The sequence below is a fragment of the Malaya genurostris genome, chromosome 2 (assembly GCF_030247185.1).
Source record: "Malaya genurostris strain Urasoe2022 chromosome 2, Malgen_1.1, whole genome shotgun sequence".
NCBI lineage: Eukaryota > Metazoa > Arthropoda > Insecta > Diptera > Culicidae > Malaya > Malaya genurostris.
Window position 1 is genome coordinate 308,420,373 of NC_080571.1, and position 23,236 is coordinate 308,443,608.

At 36.6% G+C, this 23,236-nt stretch overlaps 3 protein-coding genes across 4 annotated transcripts in view; 2 read left to right on the forward strand and 1 right to left on the reverse strand.

Moving 5' to 3' along the window:
- Positions 1-3,990: 3,990 nt before the first annotated feature.
- LOC131431018 (GILT-like protein 3) lies at positions 3,991-6,084 on the forward strand. Its single transcript, XM_058596417.1, has 3 exons — positions 3,991-4,376; positions 4,437-4,601; positions 4,939-6,084. The coding sequence occupies exons 1-3, from the start codon at positions 4,266-4,268 to the stop codon at positions 5,356-5,358; spliced, it is 696 nt and encodes a 231-aa protein (XP_058452400.1). The 5' UTR covers positions 3,991-4,265; the 3' UTR covers positions 5,359-6,084.
- A 49-nt stretch (positions 6,085-6,133) lies between these two features.
- On the reverse strand, positions 6,134-22,709 carry LOC131431020 (ruvB-like helicase 2). Of its 2 annotated transcripts, none has more exons than XM_058596426.1 (3): positions 22,495-22,709; positions 7,444-7,722; positions 6,134-7,386 (listed from the first exon to the last, which is right to left on the reverse strand). In XM_058596426.1, the coding sequence occupies exons 2-3, from the start codon at positions 7,705-7,707 to the stop codon at positions 6,259-6,261; spliced, it is 1,392 nt and encodes a 463-aa protein (XP_058452409.1). In that variant the 5' UTR covers positions 7,708-7,722; positions 22,495-22,709; the 3' UTR covers positions 6,134-6,258. The 2 variants fall into 2 exon arrangements, with proteins under 2 accessions (XP_058452409.1, XP_058452408.1); XM_058596425.1 differs by lacking the exon at positions 22,495-22,709 and adding an exon at positions 7,944-8,082.
- The window catches only part of LOC131431019 (facilitated trehalose transporter Tret1-like), a 60,779-nt gene continuing 48,232 nt past the window's right edge, over positions 10,690-23,236 (forward strand). Inside the window, exon 1 of the mRNA XM_058596419.1 lies at positions 10,690-11,436. Coding sequence (XP_058452402.1) covers positions 11,423-11,436 — 14 coding nt within the window. The 5' untranslated portion in view covers positions 10,690-11,422. The remainder of the gene's footprint in view (positions 11,437-23,236) is intronic.

Here is a 23,236-nt window from a genome sequence, read left to right on the forward strand (position 1 = left end):
TGTTTTTGAAGCTCACAGAGTTTTTTTTGGAAAAATAATTAGGAAAACTCCCGGAAAAGGGGCAAAAGTTATGGAAAGAGATGGACAGAAGTTCGAATGAAATTTGTGATTTCGGGGAAAAGATCTTTAAACTCATTTGTAGACCCAATAACTAATTTAAATATATCAAAATATACTTGAGAGCAGCCACAAAGATAAATAAATTCGTTTGTGGTAGCCATCTAGGGTAACAGAGGTATTTTGGCCACTTCATATATTTTGGCCCACCTAACTTTATCGACCAAACTTTATGGATTTAATCGATGTTAAGTAACCCATGTTGCATCAATTTGAAGCTAATCACATTAAATTATCTATTGCGGAAGTTGTTTTCAAAGATATTACAGCATTTGGTGAATATTTTTACAAAGTGGGCCTGTTACCCTAATAGTAGTCTATTTGATGTCACGTGTGTGTTCGCTTTGAAGAGTAATTTCGAATGACTCGGCACTCGCTGAGAGTAAGTCATAATAATAAACGGCGGAGAAAAGTTTTCTCTTTCGTCTGGTGTTAAATTTAACACTCTATTTTTCATAGCTCGCCTGCAATTTCTTTCGAAAGTGGAAGTTGACAGGTGGCTTATTGGCTGTTATGAAAAAAAAACGCGTGATTTGTTCTGAAGTTCAAAAAATAACTGTGTCGGGGGAAAAATTAGAACTATATTAAGTGATAAAAGTTGGAAAATTTGGAATAAAGATAAGTTACGCAAGAAATCAAGAGGAGAAAAAATGCAAAATAAGTTCTAAATCGCCGAAATCTCAATGAATATGGTGAAAAACAATTTTTTTTAAATTCTGATAAATTTGATATCAAATCCTTATGTACAGGATTATGTCTAGTGTTACGATTCTAGAGCCAAAATTTTTCCAGGTTGAATTTTGAACATACGCTTTCAGGCTATTTGGCCAAGTGTTTGAAAAAGTCACTGGTCAAGTTCAACTCATTTGTTCTTGAGTTTAACCAGTATACTTCTGTCCGCGATCTCAATGGAGCTCGAGATCGGCAATCCTGAGTTCGAAATGAACTCTGGAAAATATTTCCCAATCCTGGATATGGTTTTCTCGGACCATCACGCAAAATTCCAACTCAAACCTTAACCGGTGCTGGATTCCGTCATTTTCGATTGCTTTCTGTACGTCGGCATCGATTCGTGCTTATGTTTACGTTTCGTCTTCGACTCATCAGTGCGTCAGCAGATTATGTTGAACTGCTAACGCAAACCCCCGGATCAACATAATCCGCTGAGCAGACGTAAAGTTAATGCTATTTGCAAGACACTTTTTTTGTACACAAGAAGTGTAACGTCTAAACAGACGTCTCGAACGAAACATGTTTCGGCTTACTGGCCGTACAGATTGTGGAAATTTGAAGGGGAAAAAGTTTGCTTTACCCCCAATTTAAGCTAGGTGCACATAACCATTTTTACTTATTTTTACTTTTTAGTTCAACATAATCTGCTGACGCACTGATGAGTCGAAGACGAAACGTAAACTTAAGTAAAAATGGTTATGTGCACCTAGCATAAATTTTGGAGGTAAAGCCAAATTTTTTCCATTCAAATTATCGATTCGTGATTTCTCTGAAAACCAAAATCTGCGATCAGCTTTTCCATGAAACGCTGTACGGTGAAAATGTTTTATTTGGTAAACAATATATTCTCCAACCTTCTTTCCGCGGCATTCTTCAAATGCGCTTTCGTTTTTCTTATCGTCCGATGTAATCGATGTAATCAATACTAGATTGGTGCTTGGAATTCTTCTTCAAAATGGATGTTGACAGTAGGTTTACTTATTGTTATAAAAACCTGTTCGAATCCACCTAGTGGTGTTATGTTGTCTTTCTCGTATAATTCATATTCTCACTAATACTATGTGGAGTTCTTCATAACACTTTTCGTTGACTCTTCGATGAAAAAGAAAGTTTTTTTGAATAGTCTATGGGCCTTCCATGTAAGGCCAAATTTGCAGAATATAAAAGTGATTTGTAAAACAAATTTTCCTTGTATGAAACAGATATTCTTACAGTATAAATGTTTCAATTTCATCTGCGAGTAATGTATTTTCGGACAGTTCATGCCAATGTAATTAAAAACCAATGTAATTAAAAACGCTTGATTGCCGAAGGGAAGTGGTACGATTTGTATTTTTATTTTGTAAAGTTCATCTGTAGCATTGGGCTTATCAGCAACATTCTTGAAAACGGAATCAAAAAAGCTTTTCCAGCAAACCATTCTGCAGGTAGAGAAAAAAATTCTTAAAGCCCTGTGAACATTTTGCTGATGAATTCTGTCTTAGGAATTTTAATCTTTTGTTGCATTTCTATATCATCTGTGAATTTAATGATAAAGCTATAAGCAGCTACTTAGGCAAAATTTCGTTGTTCAAGGGGTGAACGGAAATGTTTATTGCAATAGGCGTCTTAAGAGCAAATAATATTCATGCATACAGGTAACTATGCTGGGATTGTTGCACGAGTGACACCTCATTATCCGATTAGGATACGCGTCATTGCACAACTGTAACGTTTCATTACTCGTTTGTGATGCGTGTCTTTGCTGGGTGTCATTGCAAAACTGCCAGCACAATAAATCAAAAACGACCATTTAGTTAGAACAACAATCGATCAGTTGCACCAAATTAAAAAAAAACTAATATTTTAGTTGTTTTGCGATTACTGGCTTTTCCGTGTAGTTTTGAAGTATAAAGATGATTGTTTGAGATGTGTTCTTCGATTTTTTAAAGCTTGTTTGTAACAATACAGCTGTACTGTCAATGATGAATGTTTGAAGGCAACAATTTAGCGATGTTTGAAGGCACCAATTTATTTTTCTCAACGTTGTTCAGGAACATGACTTCACAGGTACGTGAAACCAATTATTGGTTTGTGATATACACATTGCTGTAATATTTATGCTTTTCTGTTAGTTTTTCGCACGGAATATTTAAAATGTTCATTATCGGGCCCGATGTAAAATGAACTTGTAGTCATCTAGGCTATTTTATATTGTGTTGGTAATTTTCACCCGAAATTAAGTGGAGGCAGGCCAGAAGCATGTAAATATCGTAACAAAACATGGTTCGATTTTGTATTGCGTTAGAGGATGAGAAGTAGACATTGAATTAAATATTCAATCTGTATCCTCCATGAAATCCGCATGGACGTTTACAAATCAACATTACAGATAAATCTGTAACATGCGAGTACTGTCCCAACCAAAGGAATGTTTGAAATGAATTTTAAAATGATTAAAGAATCCAATTTGAATGTTCTGTCTGTTAGTATGTGTTATTACTTTCGTTGTAGTCGTAATCTGATTTTCTCTAGAAATTCAAATTGTGTTCCTTGCTGGAAATTCTACTGTATAAATGCTTCACACTGTATAAATGCTTCACAGCAAAGTTTTGCCAGAATTTGGGAAAAAAGTAAAAAGTATTTTAGAAAATACTTTATAATAAACTGTAGGGTAACAGAGGTATTTTGGCCGCTTCATATATTTTGGCCCTCCTAACAAACTTTATCGATTTAATCGGATTTTATCGATGTTAAGTAACTCATTTTGCATCAATTTGAAGCTAATCACATTAAATTACCTATTGCGGAAGGGGGTTTTAAAGATATTACAATATTTGGTGGATATTTTTATAAAGTGGGCCAAAATAAAATCAATCCTGAAGTGGGCAAAAATACCTCTGTTACCCTATATATTTCAAAGTGAATGTTGACAGTTGGTTAATTAGTCGTAATTCCGAAAAATTTTTGTAATGATTTGGTTCCAGAAAAAATCTGGTAAATTTTAAATTATTCGAGTTTTTAATGCATTGTTTTTTAGGTTTTTTCAGGTGCAATTCAATTTTTTTTGTTTCATAAAAAATGTACATTGGGTTCCGATAATTTTTAAATGTGAATTGAAAAAAGCTATCTGGCCACTCTGTACACTTATTACACATTTCGTTCATCCCTTCGGTATTTCGTATCATTTGTCTCCGATAGTGGTTGTTTGCCGACGCACGCCAGTCTTATCATTATACGCTGTGTCAGCGCTGTATAGTGAGTAGAAAAGCACCAAAAACCTGATGAAGGATATAACATAATCTTTTTGTGTGGAACACCTATCAAAGATTAGCAGATTAGAAAACGATTGGTTAGGCACTTAAAACTCGAAAACGAATCTAGCTCTGCAGGATTTCATTACATCGCACCAAATTCTAGTCCTGATAACACGCAAAATGTATCAAAAGCGATTGATGAGAATTGTATATCTGTTAATTTTCATGATTGTACTTATCCTTCTTTATAAAAGTTTTTCGAATGCACCGAGTATAGCGAATGATGCACAGGTACGAGTGATAATAAATTATCATAGATGCTCAATATAATCGAGTGTTTTATCATTACAGGAAGATTCAGCGCTTCGACCATCGGATTCTCCTGTCTACGTCATGGTGTTCTACGAGGCCCTCTGTCCTGATTCTAAAAATTTTATTCTTAAGCAACTACATCCAACGTTTGTCCGCGCCCCTAGCTTAATAGACATCCAATTTGTACCTTACGGGAAAGCAACGGTATGTCTGCCATATTTTTAATAACAAAGAGTAATTCAGGGTTCAATGATATAAATTAACAAACGCGTGTCAGCACTTGTTACCCAACGGTTGTTGAATTGAACAAATTTTTTCATGGTGTATTTAATTACCGCAATTCAGCTGATTATGCACCTGCGACAATAAACTCAGATTTGACGATGGCTTAAGCGCATTCTAGCAAATGATTTCTATTGTGTCTCGATACACATAGTTAATTTTATTTCTCGTTTTTTTTATTATTTTTTAATTTATTTTCAAAATGTATTGTTTTAAAGCACGTTTATAACTAGTTGTAATATTTTTTTTTGTTTTCCAGACCAGTACTAACTCGGATGGTTCTCTAGCCTTTGACTGCCAGCATGGTCCCATCGAATGCGAAGCAAACATCATTCACGCGTGTGTGGTCGAAGCTGTCCACGATGCCAGAACGCGCCTGAACATGGTTGCGTGCATGATTCGTGATAATATGATACCGAAGGATGCTTTCTATCGGTGTGCCAAAGAACATGCGGTTGAAATTGAATCGATCCAGAAATGTTATGACAGTCTCCACGGGGCGGAACTACTCAAGCTGCACGGAGAAGCCACTCATGCTCTGCGGCCTGCCGTCTCCTTCATTCCAACAATTACACTCGACGGACAGCAGGGACGACAAGCTTCCATTCTAAAAGACTTGTTCGGTGAGATATGTAAGGTAGCCTCCGGCCGGGGGCCGAAACCGGTTGTGTGCGAATGATAGCAAATGGTGTTGTACTCGATTAATCGTTTCTTCCGAAACGAACTGTACGAGGAGTTCCGACAGATTCCAATGCGCATCCAGCGCTCGGTTCTACTGCTGTTGCAGTAGATTAATTGCAATTAAAACTGAACACAACGATGATTCCCTCCAAAGAACCTTATTTGAAACATCGATTCAGTTGGTTGATGTAATTAGAATGATTGTTTTTGTTAGTTTTGCTCAAAGTTTTCCATGTATGATTACCTCTAGTTGAACGTATTACAGTTGAGAAGCACATTTATATAAACTAGAAAATCTATGCACTATATTCACATTCTAGGGTCGAAAAAATTCTTGTGTCCAGCATACCAAAATCACTAAAAATGGTGATTTGCATTCCAATATCATAAAAATCTTAGAAACAAGTACCTAGAAGCTAGTAGTGAATGATATTGTGAACCGTAGCATTGATGGATAGTATTAGATTATAGTATGATCTAGAAGATCTTTAGCATGAAGCAAGAAGTCAGCAAAATTTCGTAGCTTGACCACGACGACTTCAGGAGATAGGCAGCATCTAACCTTATCGATATAAAAAAAACCATCGTTAGTATCATTTAAGAAAGGCGTGTTTCATGATAGCTCAATCGTTTAAAGTATCAATTATCGTGTTTAGGGGGTAGATCGTACTGATTAAATGAGGATAAGAATTAAAATACTTTAAATAAAATTTACTAAAATCAATCTTCTAGTGTTTCTTTCGGATATTAAAAACCAATTGTTAATTCAGCAGGTTTTTTTTTATTGACTTGTTGAACTGATCTTCGTGTCATTAAGCAATTAGTTTGATAAGCATTCGTAAGATTAATTAATTATGGAATTTATCATGAACGTTCAACTCTCTACTTGATTGAGTACTTAACTCGTCTCCATGGCTTGTTCTGATTTTGCCAATTCTTCGTCGTAGAACATGTACTCATCTTGATATTCTTTCATGATCTGACTGGAGCGTTTCTCGTCCAAAAACAATGAATACACTTTTCTTATATCTTCCACTGTGATCTCTGCTGCTTTGCGTCGTTTACTGACCAAGTGAGCTGTTGTAATAGATTGAATGGCGTACCGTAGACTCGTCTCGGTGGCGATACGACCCAGTACCATCAAAGCATCGTCTTTTATTTGGCAATCTTCTTCTTCACAACGAATCTTTAAAATATCTTTGATTTCCTTTGCAGTATAAGGAACGGTTCTAATAATTATCATCCTGTCTAACAAATCGATCGGAATCCCATGTGGACTGCGATAGTTCGTGCCACGAATCTTGGTGATACCGCGGTTAGTAGCCATAACAACTATTGGGGCCATTTCGCCTTCCAAAGCCCGGTTGAGGTACGAAAAGCATTCAATGTCCAACATGTGAGCCTCGTCAATGAATAGCACTCCGGGATTGATTTCTGCTTTGCTTTCTTCGCGCCATTCCATAACTTTGCTGTTTATCTGATCGCGTACTTCCTGCTTGATTTCACCAGTATCACCAGAGAACAGTGCCAAAAACCCATGAGTTCTGCTATTTATTACGTCAATCTCATGCAATGACACCGTATGTACCACTTCCTTTCTTTTCTGGAGCTCTCCCTCCGGACACTGCACAAATCTTGTTTGTGTTCCGGTAGCATCGTAATCTCTTGCCCTGGTAAAACTTCGTCCCAGTTTACTAACTTTACCGGACGCTTTGTCGATAACAATGACGTCTCCGGCTTGAATTTTCTCTTTCATAAAGCATTCGATTATCTTGTTACCCAAATCGTAATTAGTTTCCATATCTGTTGTTTTAATGGTCACTTTACCAACTTTCTGTCCCGTTCCGGTTGCCGGTCTATCAATCTGAATCTCCACAACTTCGCCTTCTATTACTTCGGTTTCTTCCTTAATCCGAACCCCAATGCTTTTACGTAATGCCTGACAAAGCGCCTCAGTTTTGTTCATTTCCAGTGAATAGATTTCCGAACCAGACATGCTGGTGAAAGGAGTCTCGTTTCCTAGTGCCTAGAAAGTCACGATACTATTGCGTTCTCTAATTATAGCAAATACGATAGTGTTTACCTGTGCCATTCCAACGGCTATGGCAGTCTTCCCCGTACTAGGCTCTCCTGCGAGTAAAATACATCGACCGGCAATTTTTCCTTCACGCACCATTTGTACTACTATTCCAGCAGCACGCCGAGCCTCCTTCTGGCCCACCATTCCCTGCGATACGGCACGAGCTTCCAGGACATCGTCCAAACCTAGGCCTCGGATGTGCGAATGAGCACCGATGCGTTCAATTCGAGTTATATCGCGAACTTCGATCTTGTCCAGTTCTGCCATTATTTCTCAGTTAATCTATATCGAACAGATAAAGAGTTTGTTATAACCAAGGCAACCCATGAACTTTCTGGAGTGTTCGTTCAAAAGTTCTGTTTTTAAACTACAAATGCGACGAGAAACGCTGAAAAAGGGGTTAGGAGGGATCAAATACCGAACAGTTGATGAAACGATAAATGTAACAAATTTTGTTTCCTAACCCCATTCTTTCAATGAATAAAAATTTTGTTCTCACTTACAAATGTTCAATCAATTGATTTCCGGTGAATTTATAAGAAAAACCTTTAAAAATAATAGAAACGCCTGGAAAGCAAGATGAATATGTTTTGAAGGTTATGGTTGTTTTGTTTGTGCTTCTACTGCCTTGTGCAGAGTTGCCAATGTTTCAGATTTATCTGACATGTTAGATTTTCCCATTTCAACCTACACTGATAAAAATGTGCACGATCGATTCATATATAAACAGCACTTCAATTTAATATGCTTTTTCATTGCAACACATAGCCAAAGCGATTTGTTTGAAGATTGCATGTGCAAATTCACTAAGATGCAAGATTTGATTTTTTTCTCTTTTAGCTTCAATGTGTTTTTTCTTTGGATGAAATGTGTTTTGCTATTGAATCGAATTGCATGTGTTAAAAACTTTACTTTCTAGTGGAAATGAGTACAGCACAAATGCATGTGCAAAACAATTGATTCGGTCAACTGTGTTTCAATTGAAATCTATGTGGGAAACAAATTATCATGCGTATGAAATTCATCGCATGAAATTCATTTAGAGGTAACAATATAGGGTACCAGAGGTATTTTGGCCACTTCATATATTTTGGCCCACCTAACAAACTTTATCGATTTTATCGGATTTTATCGATGTTAAGTAACCGATGTTGCATAAATTTGAAGCTAATCACATTAAATTACCCATTGCGGAAGGGTTTTTCAAAGATATTACAACATTTGGTGGATATTTATTCAAAGTGGGCCAAAATAAAATCAATCCTAAAGTGGGCCAAAATACCTCTGTTACCCTATCTTATTGTTTTGATATGCATTTCAGATGAATGTACCATGATTTCCACTAAATATCAAAAGTTTTTATACTCATTTTATCAGTTAAGTGTATATTTTCATGAATTTCATGTGTTCTACGAGTAGCGATAGTTCAATTGCTTTGCACATGATGCTAACGTGCAAATTATTTTCAGTGCACCGTGGTCTATATTTTTCTCTGCTCACTAAATCGATAACATACATCTGAAATTTTTACTTGACATCTCTAGTTCTATTAACCATCTCCCATGTAACATTGTTTGCTGCGAAATATGCTCTACGTGGGACCTTAGAACTACCTAATTTCGAGTATTTTGCACTTAACTTCGGGGTTCAGTCCGAATTTAAAGTAAAGTGGCTCTAAATAGTTTTCATAAAACACATGAAAAAATTATACTGAGCAGTGAGTGATATCTACTCACTAGTAAGTTATTTTGCTCTGCGATTGAGTTCTATTAACTCACTTTCATGTTGAAAGCGGTTAACCTAATTTTAGCTTATTGAACGAAACTCTCGTTGTTGAATGATTTTGCTCTTTGTATTTTGACAACAATGGAGAGCGAATGAAAGTAAAGATTCAACACAACTCAAAATTAAGTAAAAAGACGTAAAAACAAATAGTTTTATTTTCTGTGTGAGAATACAAACTTATGCACTCAAAATTTACCCTGGGGTAGTTGTCAATTTCTCAGACGAAACGACATAACATGGAATTTCATCCGATCTTGCATGAGATCAGAGCATACCAATTGAAGCTTAAAAAAGTATTTTAATGGCACTTTTTGTCTTGCTGTCTAGCAAAAACCTACCTCTAGCATGCTACCTGTAGGACTGAAACGTTAGCTATAATTTTGCTAATATTTATAGCTTCGCGTGCTTACAACAGTTCCGCTTTTGCATCGATTGACCAATCAGAACGATACATTGACGATACGATTGACCAATCATTGATACATTCAAATCGAATCTTAGAAATATTTCCAATCAAATAATGAAATAATATTAATAATTGATACAAAATATTCTGAGCAGTAATTGTTTAAAACCTGACCACATTTCTACTTGTATTTTTCTTTGAGTTTCTAATTTGCACCCCTATATAGAAAATAAAGATGTGTTCCACATCAAAAATTACACATTTTTTTAATTCGGTTGTCGTTGTGCAAATCTATAAAATATACCAAACCTTAAAAGATCTTTCTGCAATGTTTGAAAACATGGCCTGGCATCCCTGGCTGAAATATTTCAGCAGAACATATTTTCAGCGCTTTTTTCAAGTAGCTTGTCATGATCCTGATTTCTATCGTATAACTTGTTCTTACAGTTCGAACTTCGACTCAATAGATATTTTCAGCATAATTTCTATTACTTAATGAGTCAGACAAGTCAGTAAGAAGTAAACAAAAACGTTTAGTTACACAGTGTTAGTTTTTATTTGATGTCTAACCGTCCAATTGTATGTTGAATTTGCATCACTATGAGACCAATTTTGAATGATTTCGCAACGTTTTATTTGGATTTCTGCCGTCAATCCATAGGAAATCCGGTTCTGATGTCAAATATGGTTACATATTCTGCAACATGAAACGTTTTGTAATTTATAGTGTGCTACCGGTTGTTCCGTTTATTGAGCAACTACTGCGATTGATTGAGAGTGTCTAATATTGACATAAAAATTTTCGTTTAGTATGTAGGTGTGTTCAAGTGGCACGAAGATAAAAAAAACTTACTGCAATGATGAGAAATTATATTTGCAGTGAATGCAGAAAGTGTCTAGCATTGATCTAAGTTGAGCATTTGATAAAGCACATTGGTTAAGCTCTTCGATAAGTTGGAAATTACCAGCATCCGTACGAAGGACTTGGCTTTTACGTCCTGTTTGTTTTTACCACTATGCTAGCGATAGTTGCAAAAACATTGAGTGAACTTGGTAGCACAACGATTTCGTTACCATCGTCATCGACTATAGTCACCGCTGTCATCACTCGACTTCTATCGCGCTTTGTTTGTCGCGCGGTGGCTTTGTCGTATTCAGTGCGTTGCAAAAGTTCAGCTGAGACGGTTGGACTTTCCGAAGCGGTGGATATAATTTGATTCGGTTGGAAACGGAAGTTCAATAATAAGAGACTGTGCTAATGAATCATTTCTATCGAGGGGAATGATTTTGGATTTTATGCGCATTGTGATTCTAGTGAACTATCTCGCCGGATGTTGATTGTACAAAAAGAAACGGTGATTTCATCTACCAAATCGAGAGAGAGCACGCCAGCTGAGTGTAATCCTAAGTGTTGAATTTTCCTTTCTCTACCATGTGATAGGAAGTACCTAGTTCTGTTGAAAACAGAAGTGATTTGATGTAAATCGCGTGTAACGGTGGCGCAGAGTCGCGAAAAAGAAAGCTAATTGCTTACCTGGTGGGAAGAAGCACAAACAGTGTAACAGGAAAAAACAGCAACCCCCGCCCAAATTGATTAGGTTAAGCACATTATCTGTTGTTATCAACAGGTGGTGTTCCTGGTCCCAACTGTCGGGGTGGTATATTTTGGCAGTACCAAAACAACCAAATCAATATTGATTAATTGAGCCGTGTTACCGGAGTCTTGATCCGGCAGCAAGATAAGGAGAACCTGTGGAAAAAAAACTGTTGGCATAGCTGAGATAGACAAGGATGGATCCTTTGAGGTGAGTTAGTGGGAGAGGCACTTGGCGCTGCTTTTTTAAAATATGTAGCTTTGCTATCATTGAAATAAAATTGGTTACGAATCTAGGATGATTTTGATTAACATTTGAGGCGTTTAATCCTTTAGACGTGCAAAGAATAACTCCGAAGAAATGTTTTAACGATTCGTCAAGCATTCAAGCACCTAATTCTGGGAATAATTTTCAATATATTTGTTCGGAGATGATAGCAATAGATTGACATAAGTCAAAATCCTTTTGTGGAATTTGGACTTTCTGTTTCAACAGACTTCGCTGCCGATTCTTAGTGTACAGAATCATTGCATGGCTAGTACTATGGATTCTACTGACACTAAGAATCCTTCCAGGTCGGGGTTCGAACACACGACAACTGGCTTGTAAGACCAGCGCCCTATGCATTGAACCGCCAACCCGGGTTTTACATAAACTTAGCTTCAAATGAATGGTCTTGTGTCTGACATCAACTACTGAATTTACTCCGAATATGAGATTCAGGAATTTCAGGGCGTTCTATGTATAAATCAGTTGGTGTTTTGTTAGTTAGCCCGTGGGGCCAACGAAAGATGGACTCGATAAAGGTAGATGATGGCTGAACTCGATCTAGCAATATTTTTCCATCCTGCAAAATCGTTCATTGGAACTATTCTTTAAGGAAATAAAATACTTTTTCTTCGCTATCGTTCACTCGGTTGAGACATTTGAGATTAATGGCCATCACACATGTGACATGTCGAAACTTTATTAAAGCTGTACTGTAACAAAGTTTATTCAACCGTATTTATGAAGCCAGTTGGCTTATAATTTTTAAAGGGATTTGAGAAGTACTGCATGTTGGTCTCCGTGGTTTATGAATAGGGATGTAGTTGCCTAATTATGAAATATTTTCCTTTTCAAAACAATAAGAAATATTTTGAAGGTATTTTTGTCGATTTTGTGATCACATGCATCGATACCGAATAGATAACACTCAATTGAATAGTGATTTAAGACGATACTGAATCGTCACGGCTTTCTTCCACACGCACGTGAGATTTTGCTTGTTACTCAGCTTGAGTCTGTCTAATATATTGCTTCTGAAGTAGTAAAAGAAACGTGCTTGGATTGATTTACAGTTAATGCCGCTTTCAATTGCTTGCTTGCATTGGTATAGCGTAACTGATGCTCGAGTAAATCTATTTTTAATTCAGAAGCTAACCGCATGACTAAGAATACATAATTGAAAACACATGAAATTCCTTAAAATTATAGGCAAGGACATATTCAGTAATATCTAGGCTTCACAATATTTCGGTCATAATCCCATAATCCCATTAATATGATGAAACAACTTTAGATAACCGAATGATTCAATTTTTGCTATTATTGTGGTTAAGATTGCTTATCAAATTCTTATACAAAACAATATCGACATGTTTTTTTGTTTATTAATATATTAATTAAAGGCACACTGCTAAAGCTCTACGATACAGACGGCAGATATGTTATCTAGTGTCGTTTTAGCTTGATACTGAACCCAATTCAGCTCTACCCAAACTGCCCACTTTCAAACCAGTTTCGAACCTGATTCTTATATCATTTTCTCATTTTCTTTAAAATTGTTAGTTTGAAGAAGTTATCATTGGCTCGTTCCAGTTTTCTCAATTCAACCGATCGACTGCTAAAGTACCTGAAATCTTCACAAACTATAAATTTAAATTTATCGGTGTTCCGGTTCTGCAGTTCTGAAGTAATTAACGTAATCTTGTAGATGCATACTCTTTAGGGGTTTTAGATCCAGATCCAGCATTTAAATCAAGCCGATTTCTCAAAAGCTGCTAAATCGATCATCATAAATCTAGGTTGGAACAAACCCTGTCAGCTTGGAGCAAAATCAATATTCAGTTCAGCAACGCCATCGCGGTGTCACATTCAACATATCATGTCAATTGTATGGGTGCGCAGTGCTCCTATTTTGGCGCGCACGAATTTGACATTTTTCTCCCCTACTTCTGTGTACGAGATTCGATGCGGACTCACCTGAGGGCGCCATGCTTGCAAAAAATGTTGTTGCCAATGATTTGTTCGGGAAAAGTGAGAGCTGGATATCTTGGTAATATGATGTCTTTGGTTGGAATAAAATGAGTCGTACTGACATAGGTTACCGTTGAACGTCTAGTGTAATAATAAAAATAAGATCCTTAAAAGCCACACTCGTTTGATTTCCCACCAATATAGATGATCCCAATCATCAAACTCGAGTTCATCATAGTGAACTGAAAGTTGGTGGAATTAAGCGATAAAAGAGACACAACCCACAGTATCCAGCGGGGAAATGTTGACAGATAGGTGATTTGGTTTAGAGTATTTTTAAGGATATCACAGGGATGAAACTGAAATTTGAACCACGCACTTGAGGTGCATAGGTGCTTTCTAATTTCACCTCCAAAGTTATTCTGGCGGCAAAACAATTTCCTCATATAAGAACCAGAATGCTACATCAGAATTACATGGAAGCATTGTGAAAATGGCGGTGAGGATGTTAACAAAATACGAAAATAGTGTCATCAATTTAACCAGTATCAATAGTTACCGTTTGTTGAAACATAATTTACAAGTACTAAACAAACGCCAGTTCGCTTTCACATCTCATACAAGTCAGTCGATAAAACAAAACCGCTTGCGTTCGGGACGGAAGAAACCAAGTACAGTATTCTGTAGGTGAACAATACAACGACCTCAAAATGAGTGAACCAAACACAATGCAATAAGACAAATAATGTCGTTTATATCCAGTTCTATAAAGAGTTGGATGCAATTACTTTTGCTAAAGACAATAATAATGTGCACTATGTGGAGCATGAAAATATCAAGTACAACATACCAGTAACTATGTCTCAGTACGGAGAGATTCTCTCCATTGAAAAAGAAAAATGGAAGAAGTTCTTCCCTGGTATTCTAAATGGCGTACGTTTGTTGCGCATACGCTTGAAAAGGGCTTATATGATTTTCGCTCAGGATACAAGAATCCCGTGCAAATCATTTGTTACCTATGACAACCTGATGACCACATGTCAATATTGCCAAAAAGCTGTTCACTATGGTAAGCCATGTGAAAAACTGGACAAGAAGACGTCTGCACCACAGAACAACAGCGCTCCCTCCACACTAACCCCAAAAAAAACCCAGTACATCGGAGACAGCCATCAACAGCTATGAAGCTTGCTCTTCAATGAAACCAGTTGTTCAATATGCAGAACACGGTACACCAACTACAGCTAACAACACACCCAACCTCCAAACAAATATAAGCAATAACGATCGTTCCACCAACAACAGTGACACCGAACCAATGGACGGGAGCGTGAATAGCGAACCACTGCTTCCTCCTGATTTGCTGGATAGCAATAAAAACGCCTCTCCGCCAAGAAAGAAGATGACAACGAGATCCAGCAATAAAAATAAATCTCTTTTTTTTGTTATACGGCCACGTGAAGCCGAAGAGCGATTGAGCCGAAATAAAAGTTGTATTAAAAAAAGTATTAAACAGATACAGGAAATGTTTTCAAGTGCTATCAAGGAACGAACGGGGTCTCAAAACATACGAGTAATCATTTTTGAAGTAAATGAAACTTTCAAAAAGCAGAAATGATGAAACGATTACAATTATTGTTATTACTTTCCTATAAAATCGATTTCTTGCCAATTAGCAATATTGTGCGTTTACGCATTAAACAAAATCAATCATGACGCATTGCATGCTGCAGAAATAACATAATTTGGTTTGAGGGGTATTGCAGATTTGTCTATATTATTAACATAATAATCGCCCTTATTCTGAATAACGACGTATTGGTTTTTCGATCGAATATGGTTCGGTCGAATCCTAGCTACCTTTGATTTTGCTAACGTTATTAGGAATACGAATGAAATACGATCAAAAAAACGATACGTCGTTATTCAGAATAAGGGCGAATATTAACAAATTTTGGCGAGAGATGACTTACCTTTCAATTATAGTCTTGAAAGATGAAAAATAATATAAACAAAGAAAAAAACTAATAATAAATTATTTTCTTCCGACAAAGCTTAGTCGAATAGAGGAACCAGATTTGATACATTTGAACAATATGACAAAGAAAATCATCTGAAATTGAGGCCTACTACGGTATAAAAGCAAAAGCTCATCTGATCTATTCTTGGCAATTTTATTTTCTGTCGCCGGATTCCACATGGCCTCAAGGCTAATTCTGTTCGGAGAAACAAAAAAAAACCTCACCGCAATGCTGTGTTTACATCAAATGGATTCAATTTCATATACATAAACATCTGTATTGTATCTTACCAATACTCGAGCTTGTATTCACTATTCTATTTCTTACTAATCATATTTAAAATTTTAGTATTCTAAACCTGATAATTAAATACATATTAGTAGTAATTTACCTGATAATTAAATACATATTAGAGTAGTTTTACTTATAATATGTATTTTGTAGTATCTTCACAAATTAGATTTTTTCAAAGTGAAAGAAATTTTCTGTGAATAATGTTTTATAAGACCGACCGAGATTTTCGAGCGTCTACAATAATTGATTTTTAAAGATTATCTAACACCTGTTTTAAATGCAAGAGCTGGAAAAAGGTTTGCTCGCTTGCCTAAAGGTGGGGTATGTTTGACACATGTTTAACACCCTCAAACTTTATAATGCTCTTCCGTCAGCTGTCTTGCAGAAGTATCATTTTTATGACACGATTCTTTCGTTTAGGTTCGTCATTATGATCGTTCGAGATTTCCAAGTCATGTGAAGATTCAAGTCATATACGGGTTCAGACAATTTTTTTTCGAATTCAGGATTAGCAATTTGAAAATTCGGAACTGAACCCATAAATGTTTTGAATTGTTTCCAACATTACGGATGAGATGTCGTCACTCTGGTTTTAGGCACTCTAGCAGCGCCTTTGCTTTTGCTTAATTGAAACTGTAAAAGTGACTACTTCTCTCTTACTTAAAGAAGGTGTAGACGAAATACGTATCTGTTCGAAATACGAGTATTATAATTTAGAAAACAAAATTTTTGAACTTTTGCTTACTAAGGCATTCTTCTAAGGTACTCAAAAATCTATTTTTTGGCTATACTAATAATTATAAAATACAATATGAACAATTACTACGAAGTTTCCACATGTAGACTTTTAATAATATTGAGTCACAAGCAGTGTTGGTGATTGCCGAAAATTTGACAGAAGCTGCTATATTGCTATCTATATTGTATACAACATTTTCAATCCGGTAGAAGATGCTATAAGAACTCGAGTCTCTCAATACATGAACCGCGAGAGAATTTTTCTACATTTCTTCGCTCCACTTCATACTCTGAGTATTTCACGGCCCATGAAAAAATATACAGTCTGATAATGATCGTTGCTGTGTGGAATTTGCCAAGAGAGAATCGCAAGTTGACAATTATCGCAGAAAATCGAATCGATGGTTCATCTTGATGTTTCTCATACTAGGTTGCAATATTTCAAAACCCTTGTGTGGAACATTCACATACATTTTCATAGACACAACTTATACAAAGGTTATATGCACATAGTTAGAATAAGCGGCAATAGTGAAATGATTCTATCGCAATTATCAACTGCCTGTATAGAATCGGATCGCGAAACGAGAATAAGCATTAGAATTACATGGAAGCATTGTGAAAATGGCGGTGAGGATGTTAACAAAATACGAAAATAGTGTCATCAATTTAACCAGTATCAATAGTTACCGTTTGTTGAAACATAATTTACAAGTACTAAACAAACGCCAGTTCGCTTTCACATCTCATACAAGTCAGTCGATAAAACAAAACCGCTTGCGTTCGGGACGGAAGAAACCAAGTACAGTATTCTGTAGGTGAACAATACAACGACCTCAAAATGAGTGAACCAAACACAATGCAATAAGACAAATAATGTCGTTTATATCCAGTTCTATAAAGAGTTGGATGCAATTACTTTTGCTAAAGACAATAATAATGTGCACTATGTGGAGCATGAAAATATCAAGTACAACATACCAGTAACTATGTCTCAGTACGGAGAGATTCTCTCCATTGAAAAAGAAAAATGGAAGAAGTTCTTCCCTGGTATTCTAAATGGCGTACGTTTGTTGCGCATACGCTTGAAAAGGGCTTATATGATTTTCGCTCAGGATACAAGAATCCCGTGCAAATCATTTGTTACCTATGACAACCTGATGACCACATGTCAATATTGCCAAAAAGCTGTTCACTATGGTAAGCCATGTGAAAAACTGGACAAGAAGACGTCTGCACCACAGAACAACAGCGCTCCCTCCACACTAACCCCAAAAAAAAACCCAGTACATCGGAGACAGCCATCAACAGCTATGAAGCTTGCTCTTCAATGAAACCAGTTGTTCAATATGCAGAACACGGTACACCAACTACAGCTAACAACACACCCAACCTCCAAACAAATATAAGCAATAACGATCGTTCCACCAACAACAGTGACACCGAACCAATGGACGGGAGCGTGAATAGCGAACCACTGCTTCCTCCTGATTTGCTGGATAGCAATAAAAACGCCTCTCCGCCAAGAAAGAAGATGACAACGAGATCCAGCAATAAAAATAAATCTCTTTTTTTTGTTATACGGCCACGTGAAGCCGAAGAGCGATTGAGCCGAAATAAAAGTTGTATTAAAAAAAGTATTAAACAGATACAGGAAATGTTTTCAAGTGCTATCAAGGAACGAACGGGGTCTCAAAACATACGAGTAATCATTTTTGAAGTAAATGAAACTTTCAAAAAGCAGAAATGATGAAACGATTACAATTATTGTTATTACTTTCCTATAAAATCGATTTCTTGCCAATTAGCAATATTGTGCGTTTACGCATTAAACAAAATCAATCATGACACATTGCATGCTGCAGAAATAACATAATTTGGTTTGAGGGGTATTGCAGATTTGTCTATATTATTAACATAGAATAAGGGACCGTTTGTTGCTTCAGAGAGGATCTCCACAGCGGCGTGCTAACCTTTGATTCTCAGAAATGTCATCGAGAGAAATTCACTCTCGCACTGGTGTCTATTCTATGTTAAATGAGCCATGCCGGGTGTTTGTTGTTGCGATGTTTTCCATTTCTCTTTGATGGCACTGATTGAATCGTGTGAAGAGTGAAGATTGAACGTTCTTTGATACGATAAAAACCATCCTTGGTCACAAGTATATTTTAAGTTTTTTTTCGAAATCATTGTATCGTAGAAAACTACTACAACGAATTTCATTCAAATTACTATCCAACGCTTTCTACAACTTTTGCTCACATTACGGGTTATTTCCTGAATTATCTTTCAAACCTTTTAGTCAATCCACAAATCGCTGCCATTTTCAATTTTTTGTAAGAAGTTACCAATAACTCAGAAAGAGCGTAATCTGAGCTGTATGGCGGGTGAGATTACACATCCCATTGTAGTATTTCTGATTAAATTGCAAAATTCGCCTGTATTTTTTCAGAGGTTTTCTAGTCCCACTCTTCTAGTTCCATCGAATACAAACCTTTGATCCGTGGATATTGATGGAGCTGCATGACCTGAGTTTTCGATGTTTGGGACTGTCGTTCAAAACTCATTTTTATCCCTTGTCATAATACAATGTAAAGTGTGATTAGAGCATATCATTCGAGTATTACAAAATATAGGGAAGAATGGGTAAAACGCACCCTCTAAGTTTATGTATTTCAATGATAGAAAATAAAACGTGAAGTTTCATGCATGGCTATCTCCATTAACCATCATTTCTCATAATTACGAGCAAAAACTTGCAGTATGCATTAAAAAATACATCAAATCTCTCATTTTTAGAAACGCCTAAAAATAGTCCTTTGGAATGTGTGTCCGATCGTGAAAAACTCTTAAAATATACATTTCAAATTACGCGAAGTCATAGGTATTTGAACATAGAGGCAGAATGATCTTAAGCAAAGGGTCAACATTCATCAAAACAATCGTGCAAAACGCACGGAAACAACGGGGTAAAAGGTACTCCCATAAAGCATCTTCTAGCGAGTTCCTAAGCGTATTGCCCCACACAATACGATGAGACGATATGTTTGACGATTATTTAATTGAATTGCAAATACATTATCTGCATTAAAACTGAAATAAGAAAAAACGATGGATTGGCACAGAAGTTTACTATGGTACATAATTAAAATCGTCTTTATAACTTTAGAACACGAACACCACAAATTACAAATAATAACGACATAATTAGTTTTTGTTTATTCTTCCAGATATGATTAATCCATATCATAAATCAAATAAACATAGATTTCCCACTATACGGAGACACTAACAGGGTGTACTTTTTTCCATTAGTTACTGTGGTTGTGTTAAATGCGCAGGCAACTTTATACATGCATTTTAGGAGGATTTACGCTCCCATTCTACACCAAACGGTGCTTTTGGTGTCACGAGTTGCTCAATTACATTGCTATTACTTTCTTTTATTTATGTCCATATCTACCAAAATTTTGTAATTATATCTTGTCACGATAGACTTTCAACAAATTTTATAACTTCTGAGAAATGTATGGTGCGTTTCACCCCATTTCTCCTAGTGCGTATTGCTCGACTCTATAACTTTCATGTACACATTATACAGATAGAGACCGAATAGATACAATCGCGTAAATGGAAACCCAAGCAATGAGCATTGTTTTTTGTAACTTGCGAAAGGATCCATGCGCTTTTTTCACATGTTGGTATCGAATTCACAAGTAAAATATCGCCTTCCATTAGCTCTTACTTTCAATTGAAATTTTGAAATAAGACACAAGAAAACAGCTTGCTTAGTCACTACTAATTATTGCAGGAGCCCCACTTGCGTTTGTTAACTGTCTTTGTCCAATAAATGTTCTAATTCATCATTCTGGTTTTTCAGGGTTTTCTTAAAGAGTCTTGAAAATTCAATCTTAAAATTGCCGGTTTTTCACTATTCGCAAGCTTTTACTGATGGAAATGGCTGTCCATGTGCCTTGCATAACATTCAATGACTTTCTGTTGTTGTATGTTGTTTTTACAAAGAGAAAGCAAAAAAAAGTGTTCCTCGCAAATGATGTTTTGGTGGCACAAAATTTGATATTTTAAACACAGAATACCATAATCTTGGGCACATAAAAACATACTGTTTTGAGCTAGAGTTTGTGATCCTTTATAGGCGGCTCTGGCCGAGGGTATAGGTTATGAGACTCCACACTTTCCATACCGGACGAACTAGGCTATGGTGCTCAAATGAATACAAGTAACGCTGTATGTATCATGAAATGACGAAATGACAGGTTTCCATCTATCGAGACGATAGGATAGCTTGTAACTCAAGCGACAGATTCCTTTACAGCAACCAATTTGCAACGAACGATATTAGTATCTTCTATTGAAAGTTCCAGAAAATTTGACACTTGGACAGGAAATGTGCTTCATCCGGTAATCAGTCAATCATTGGTTCCTGCGTCTGTATCGATCAAACGTCCGTCGGTGTTGTCAATTAATTCAGTATTTTGTCATCCTAGCATCTGCTTTATCGGTTCCAATGTCTTCGTTTGTGGAACTTTGGAAAATTTCGCATTGACCCTGCTTTCCTAAATAGTCTACTCTAGACCCTGCTTTCCTATATAGTCTTCCATGTCTGAAGTGGTGCAAACGATTATTACTTTAATGTTCTTAAATATCGAAAAGTTTGGTCTACTAACAACCTTTCTAATCTGCTATAATTGTTTTTGATCTGTTTCGATGTTACGCATGAGAATATATCTGAGAGTATATATACAACAAATATTTTAAAAAATGGTAATGATAATTATAATTGGTCTGCTTCTTTTGATATGGAACACAGAAATGAAAATGTCAGCCATTTTAGATATAGTATAGTAGTAATTCAATATTTGTTTTATAATTGTTGTTGCCAATGGCTGAAAATGGTGCCCATTACCAGGGGGCTCAAATGCGAGCCTTTTAGTGTGGGAGAGAGTGGAGGGTTTAAAAAAAAAATGTGAGGTGATATCTTTATAAACGTTAAAGAGAAAACGAGGCTCATTCAAACCCCCCGATTCGAGAGTGTATTTACACCTGTCCGACTCAGTTTCGATACGATACCATGCCGGACAAAATCACCGCAATGTGCAGAATATATTTACCGATACCGCACGGATCGGAAAAGTTTGAATATTCCTCTACGGTTCATAGGGTATGGATTTACCCTTATTCCGGATAATTATGTCTCCTTTTCGAACTAAATTCACCAGTTTAGGATAAATGTGAAATATCAATATTCCTCCCAACCGTATCAAGTTAACTCGAAATGGTAACCAATTCCAGCTATAAGTTGGTTAGCTTGAAACCTCCTACCGATCAATTGTCTATTTCAAGTTCTTCCATTCAAATTCAATCCGCAATTGATCTAGAGAGCACTTCAATTTCCCATCTCCAACAAAGGATCGCGCCGGGTACGCACCATTAGGCTCATCTTCCGAAGCCCAGGGGTTTTGACCTAGAGTTGGATACAAAACAGTAGACGTATTTATATCTTTCACCGCCTTCTAGTTAAAATCCCTAAATATTTATTTGTAGACTCAATAGTTGTACCAAAATGTCGATTTGTCGTAGTTGTTTATCATCGTTTACTTCAATCAAATCTTTAAATCAAATCTTTTAGTGTCACAGTCTAAGTTAATTTCCATGGTCAACGACGCATTGGAAAACATTCGTTCAACGGTGGTCCTTCATTGGTCCAATACGTTGGATCATTGGTCCAATGAAAGTCCAATCAATCGTTCAACGGGAGGCCAACACGGGACCTTCGTTTGCCGATTTTGAAACAGACCGTTGAACCAAATGCCATTGTTTTCGTTCAACAAACCCGGCAGACAGAGGTCCATTGTTGAGCCATTTTTAACATGAAGAGTTGGAGCCCCGTTGGACTAGTTTTACTGCATAATTTCTGAAGTTTTTTCCACTTAGTTTTTAAACTAACACTACATACCTGCACAATACTTCTACTTCACGTAGAATAACAACAAATTTTCTCTCTATGTAAAGGTAACACTTAATTTTCACACTATTTTTGCAAGAGAAGAAACAACAACAAACCGTTCCAGCAAATTGAACGAATATTTCGTGCAATATGTCTTTCAACAAGCGTTCAAAGACCAACAAAATTGAACGGCCTGCTGAGAGAGTTGCTTATCGCCTAAAACTCAACTGTCGTTAAATTCAATGGCTGCTGCGGTTTCGACTAAAGCGAATGAATTGCAGATTTCCAGGAAACACTGCCTTGGTCTGCTATTCTTTCATCGTTTCGCATGTCTGTACGTGAATCGACGAATGCATACAGCATGCATGTGCATCAACCATCTCTGCTGCATGAAGTTGACGTAATCCGTGTTTGCTTTTAGTTTAATGGTTGTCGAAAAGTAATAAAAATTCGAAATTACTTACATTTATTGAGGTGAACCTGGGGTGTAGAATTTTTATGTTACCCTAATCACAGCAGTGATCCTGTACACGTATCTCTCGGTATGTCAGCTGAGGCAAAAAAGCTGGATTAAATGCAACCAAAGAAGTATGCCAAACGGACGCCAGTCTGGCTGGCGGGCTTGATTTGTACCCACAACAAGTATTCAATGTCAATGGCACGTACAGGGACTATGCATCACAACCGTTGCAAAAAATAACAATTCTTGGCTTCTCTTGAATATTCACGATATTAAATACTTCTTTCTCTT